This window comes from Octodon degus, unplaced genomic scaffold, assembly GCF_000260255.1.
Source record: "Octodon degus isolate 3935 unplaced genomic scaffold, OctDeg1.0 scaffold00050, whole genome shotgun sequence".
NCBI classification, from domain to species: Eukaryota; Metazoa; Chordata; class Mammalia; order Rodentia; family Octodontidae; genus Octodon; species Octodon degus.
This window is the reverse complement of record NW_004524626.1, coordinates 9431532-9437531: the sequence shown is the minus strand read 5'-3', so window position 1 is coordinate 9437531 and position 6000 is coordinate 9431532. Positions and strand designations below refer to the sequence as shown.

Sequence of the window (6000 nt, the reverse complement as noted above, 5' to 3'; positions counted from 1 at the left end):
AGGAAGGAAGGAAGGAAGGAAGGAAGGAAGGAAGGAAGGAAGGAAGGAAGGAAGGAAGGAAGGAAGGAAGGAAGGGATCAGAAAATGGAAAGAGCAAGCACGCGCAGGAGCCTGTAAGCTGCCCCGCAGCGAGCAGAAGCCGCGCGCGCCATCTGCTGGTGGCGCTGCCACGTTGCGCTCTGTTCCTGACTTCGCCCTTGACCGGCTGGCGTGAAGCTACCGGGCGGGGAGGAGACACGCGGGGCTTCTTCATCGTGGTGAGGCCACGCCCTTCTACGAACCCGCTCTCGCTGCAGAAACGCCTTCACCGCAGATCAGAATCTGAGGGCCATTTTTCTTTCTCCAGCACCGGGGATGGGCCCCGGGGCCTTCGCACTGCGCTACAGCCCCCGCCCTTTCTTTATGCATTTTGAGACACGGTCTTGCTAAATTACTAAGCTACCCAGGTTGGGCTTCAGCTCTGCGAGCCTCCTGCCTCAGCCTCCTGAATCCTGCGGTGCCACGAGTACATCCCCGCTCTCTCTGGGAATCTGATCAGCCGCGTAGGGGGCGTTCCGAGGGTCCAGGCGCCATCGCCTTGGCGCTGGTCGCGTCCTTTATTCCCGTTGCTGTGGGACTGTCGCGGGTCGGGCCACCTTCCCAAGCTCGGCGTCTGCCCCTCCCTCCGGCAGGGATCGCCTTGTGCCCGGGTTGGCGCGGCCACCAGGGGGCGCTACCTCTCTGCTCCAGGGGCTGCCGCCCGGGTCTCGCGCGCTCCGCAGCACCGAGCTCCAGTTCTGCGGCTGCGAGAGGCAGCCCGCGGCGCGGGCGGTGAGCGTGTAGGAGAAGGTGTGCAGCCCGTGCACCTCGCGCAGCACGAACTCGGCCTCCACCAGCTCCGCGAACTCGTCCCCGTGCCACCTGCGGGAGGGGACAGACCTTCACATTCATTACTACCCAAGTTATTGACTGGCTTTCCCGTCGTAGGCTGTGGACTCTAAAGGGTGTCTGGTGCCGACTTAGAATGGGTACCTCATAAACGTTTGCTGAATGACTATTTGAACGGCAGCCCAATATATCCCCTGTTCCTTGTGTGCTACCATTCGGTGACAGCGGCACAGGGGAGCTCGCAACTTTCTGGTCTGGGATCTGCCTCTGTTTTCAAGCCTCTCTAATGAACTCCTACTTGTCCTTCAGAACCCATCAACCATCCACATCGATCTAGACATCGCAGCCGGGAAATGGGGATGGAAGAGAAGAGAATGGAGGGAGGCAGCAGGGTTCATCCCAGGGGGCAAAAAAAGTGCCTTCCCAAACGCCTGTGACCAGCCCTCAGGCGCCTCCTGTGGCTGTGCGCAGACAGCAGAGCTAGGTGTGAAGGCCCTGCCTGCGAGCTCCCAGTGAGTCTGAGGCCAGCCTGGGCTGCAGGGTGAGAGCCTGGCTCTAAATAAATAAATAAATCTCAAGCCTGGGCCCTTGGGCTGAGGTAGGGGAAGGAAAGGGTGCTCGGTCCAGCCCAGGGCGAAGCGTCTCACAGCTCGATCACTGGCTTCCAGGGTGTCTCGTAGAAGACGAGGCCGGGGCAGCCCAGGTCCCAGAAAGGGTAGAGCACCTGCAGGTCCTTGGTGGCCGCCAGCCCGTCTGGGCCCGGGTCCAGCGATCCCCTGGGAGAAGGAGCAGAGTGCGGTGGGCGGCCCTCGGGCCTGCCCCCACCCCCACCGCGGCCTCTGTGTGCTGCAAGGGAGGCGCGTTGGCTGCCAGAGCCTCCCGCGTTAATAGTTCTATAAGTGTTTTCTTTTCTTTTTCTTTTCTTTTTTTTTTTTTTGTTGTTGTTCTGTTTTGAGAAAGGATCTCACTGTGTAGCCCAGGCTGGCCTCAAACTCCCAGCTTCAGCTTCCGAGTGTTGGCACTACAAGCGCGCCACCATGCCAGGCCCACATTTTCCTTGCCTTCCTTCTGCTCCTCTTTTCTGACTCCCTCTCCTCTCCCTTTCTTGTCTTTTTTCCATGCTGGGGATGGCATCCGGCGCCCATGCTCCACAGGCAAGCACTCCCCACCATGCTGCACCATAATCCCTGTCTGCTACAGAGTGAGATTAACACTTTCATGCAAATAGCTGGGCACGGTGGTGCATGCCTATGATCCTAGCACTCAGGAGGCTGAGGCAGGGGGATCCCTGTGAGTTCCAGACCAGCCTGGGCTACCAAGTGAGCTCAAGGCCAGCCTGAGCTGCATAGTGAGACCCTGTCTGAACAAGAACAACCTGCTCCCAGCAAAGGACGCTGAGCCGGGTCCATCAGCTGAGCCTGAGTGGCCCAGCGGAGGCGCGGCTGCAGCCAGGGCCCCACACCACAGCGTGCCCTGCGGGCCACGAGCCTGGGGGTCTGGCAGGCTGGGGAGATGCGGGAAGGATCCCTGGGCCTCACCCCGTGTACGGGCCCCTGCAGGGGGTGGCAGGGCTGGGGGTGGGGTCGCCTTGCTCACCGTTCCACTACATAGGTGTAGTTGTCCTGCAGCACTGCAGGGTCGAGGACTCCCAAGGAGCAGGCAGAGATCTTGCTGCAAGCCAGAGAGGAAGGTGAGATGCGGCCTCACCCTGGAGGACGGGACTGGAAGACGGCCCTTGCCAGGGACACAGCAAGAGGGATGTGGCCAGACCCCAGCCCTGGCTGTGGAGGGCCAGGAAGGAAACAGCCGAGAGAGCTTGCTCTTCAGAGCACCTTATTATTATTATTGATTTCTTCTTATTCTTATTGTTATTATTATAGATATAATAATAAGATACATATGACATGTGTGGTATCTCATGTGTGTTACCCCAGCATACTGGGAGGCTGAGGCAGGAGGATCACAAGCTCAAGCCCAACCTGGACAACTTAGGGAGTTAGTGAGATGCTGTCTCAACTGGGGTGTAACTCAGTGCTGAGGGCTACCCTGGGTTCTATCCAACCCCCTGCCATGCAAATCGTGTTTAACTACAAAAATCCCTGTTTTTTCAAGGACGATTCTTAACCATCTTAACCATTTTCAGTGCCAGGCTCAGTGGCATTGAGCTAGGCGCCACTCTGCCGTCCACCTCCAGGACCCCCACCTTCTGCGAGGCTCTGTTACCAGGAAATGTTGGCTCCCATCCCCTCCACAGCATGGCACTGCCATCCTGTTTTCTGTCTCTGTGAGTCTGATGATGCCAGGCAAAAAGGCCCACCCCCACTGGAGCAGTATCAGAGATTCATCCATTTTCATGGCTGCATCATACTCCACACTGTATGGATGGACTGCACCGTGTGCATCCATTCCTCCCTTGCCACTCCCCAGGGCTGCTTCCACCTCTCTGCCTGGGTGGAGGGTTCTGTTGTGGACACAGGTGTGATGAAAGTGTTCTGCTTTCCATGGTTTTAGGTATAGACCTACAAACAGTATTGCTACCTCATTCCTTTCTTCTCTTTTCTGTTCTGGTGTGAAGACCTCCAGGCCTCTTTCCTGTAGTAGGTTTTACATTCACCCCAATGGTGCACAAGGGTTCTAATTCCTCCAACTCATTATTTTCAATGTTCTATTTATTTATTTTTTTGTTTTGTTTTGTTTTTTGTTTTTGTATTTTAGAGAAAGGTCTACAGGGTGCTCAGGGTCTCCATACTAGATCAGACTCGTAGTGATCCCCTTGTTTACAGCCTCCCAAGAGCTGGGATTACAGGCGTGCGCTACCACGCCCAATCTCCACTGCCATCTCAGCGTGCCCTGGGGAGGGACTGGCATGCCAGGCCCAGGGTTCTAACCCCTGGTTCCTGTGCATTTTTATTTTATTGAGGCAGAGTCTGGTTACAAAGCCGAGGCTAGAGCTGGGGAGATGGCTCAGTGGAATAAGCGCTTCCCTGGCAAGCTCAAGGGCCTGAGTTCAATTCCCAGTTCTGCAAAAAAAAAAAAAAAAAAAAAAAAAAACCAAAGCCGAGGCTGGCCTCACATGCCTGCAGCTGACCCTCCTGCCTCAGCCTGTGGGTGCTGGGACTATGCACACGCCCTGGCTGCCTGACTCCCCTCCCCCGTTTACTTAACAGTAGCATCCTCATGGGTTCGAGGCCCTCTGCATCTCCCTTGTGGTTAGTGGCCTCCCTGTGCTCCTTGGTCATATGTAATCTTTAGGGAGCTGTCTCCTCAAGTCTTCACACCACATGCCCAGCCCCCTCCCCTGTTGGCACTGGGGATTGAATCCAGGGAGGGGTTCTGCGTCTAGTCCCAGCCCTTATTAAGCTGCCCGGGCTGGGTGTGAACTTGTGACCCTCCTGCCTCCCTGTGTTGAGTAGTTGGGGTAAGACATGATTTAGATTCATCCCATGGGCTGGGGAGACAGCTCAGTGGCATAAGCGCCAGCCTGGCAAGTGCAAGGTCCTGAGTTCAATATTTGCAAAACATTTGCAAAAGCAGTACAGAAAGTTCCCATGTGCCCCACGCACAGGTCTCCAAGGGAAACATGTTTGATAGATCGGCTTCAACTAAGGAACCATGCTGTTGCTAACTAGAGTTCTGGGGTTTTCCCCTAAGGTCCTCCTTCTTCCCAAAAACTCCATCCAGGACCCCATTTGGCACAAAGTTGCCATATCTCCATGGGCCCCTCTCACGGGGACACAGTTCTTGTCCTTTCCTCATGGTTTGTGGGGGTTGGGGATTGGTCACATGTCTCATGTTTTTCCATTTTTGAGACAGGTACTGGGCTAGAGCTTGTGGCCAGGCCTGAGGCTTCCTGCCTCAGCCTCCCGAGTGCTGGGATGGCAGGCTTGGACAACTATAGGCCTGGGTGAACTTTTATTTTGGGAAATCTTTTTTTGTTTGTTTTTTGTCTTTCTGAGACAGGGTCTCACTATGCAGCTCAGGCTGGCCTTAGGCTCACTTTGTAGCCCAGGCTGACCTCAAACTCGAAACGATCCTCCTCAACCTCCCAAGTGCTGGGATTACAGGCATGTGCCACTGGGCGCAGCTTATTTTGGGAAATGTTAAACACACTTCAAGGTAGGCAGAACGATCTAGCATCAGCCCCCACTCCGGCAGCCATGAGCCTGTGGCTACTGCCACCCCAGCCCACCCCATGCCTCGCCCACCCCGAAGTCCACGCACTCACTTCTGCACAATGATCTTCTTCTCCCGATCACAGCCAACTGAAATGAGTGCTGTCTGCAGGGACAGACAGGGTCCAGGCTAGCAGAGGCCCCCAGCAGTCGGGTACACTGGGGACTCGCAGAGGGACAGAGTCATATGGGAAGGGCTTGTGACCCCGTGTGTGGCCTGGGTTCTGACCAAGTGACTTGGGCACCAGGATGCGCTGGGACCACTGCGGGCCCTGAGCCTCGGCAGCACGCCAAGCACATACACTTGGCTGTGCAGCCGTCACCACTGGCCACTTCCAAACATGCTCCTCCTCCAACTGAGCCTGGGTCCCCAGGAAACACTGACTCCCATTCCTGCCCCCCTAATTTCTTTTTTTCTTTTTCTTTCTTTCTTTCTTTTTTTTTTTGCTTCTGAACCGGGGATTGAACTCAGGCCCTTGAGCTTGCCAGGGAAGTGATTATTCTACTGAGCCATCTCCCCAGTCCTCTGTCCCCTAATTTCTGAGGTTTCCCCAGTCCGGGGCATTTCCTGTGCATGGACTCCCCAGCTGTGTGTGTGCTCTGTCTGGCATCTCTCACTGAGCACAGCATCTCCAATATTCATCCCCACTGTTGTGAGTTCCAGAGCCCACTCCTTTTCATGGGTGTGTAATTTTCCAACATGTGGAGAGACTGCATTGTCTATTCCTATTGCTCTATCCATGGTACATAGGTTACTTCTGCCATTGGCCACCATGAAGGACAGAGCCACAAACATGAGTGTGCATGTTACCAGGCTGGGGTGTTGTCTCCCACTGTCACGACGGCTCCTCTCAGGCAGTGCTTGCCCTGGGTTGCCAGGCACAGTTCGGAGGTTTACCAGTAAGGAGAAACACTGAGGCGAAGGTCAGAAGTGGCGAGGGGCAGTTCCAAGGGGCAAGGA

General features: G+C 55.6%; 1 protein-coding gene across 1 annotated transcript in view; it reads right to left on the bottom strand.

Annotated features, from left to right (window-relative positions):
- Positions 1-6000, bottom strand: part of Catsperd (cation channel sperm associated auxiliary subunit delta) — a 38273-nt gene that overhangs the window by 1751 nt on the left and 30522 nt on the right. The window contains exons 17-20 of the mRNA XM_004632965.2: positions 5093-5145; positions 2464-2538; positions 1515-1643; positions 717-900 (exon numbers count right to left, since the gene is read on the bottom strand). Of these exons, the coding sequence (XP_004633022.1) occupies positions 717-900; positions 1515-1643; positions 2464-2538; positions 5093-5145 (441 nt within the window). The remainder of the gene's footprint in view (positions 1-716; positions 901-1514; positions 1644-2463; positions 2539-5092; positions 5146-6000) is intronic.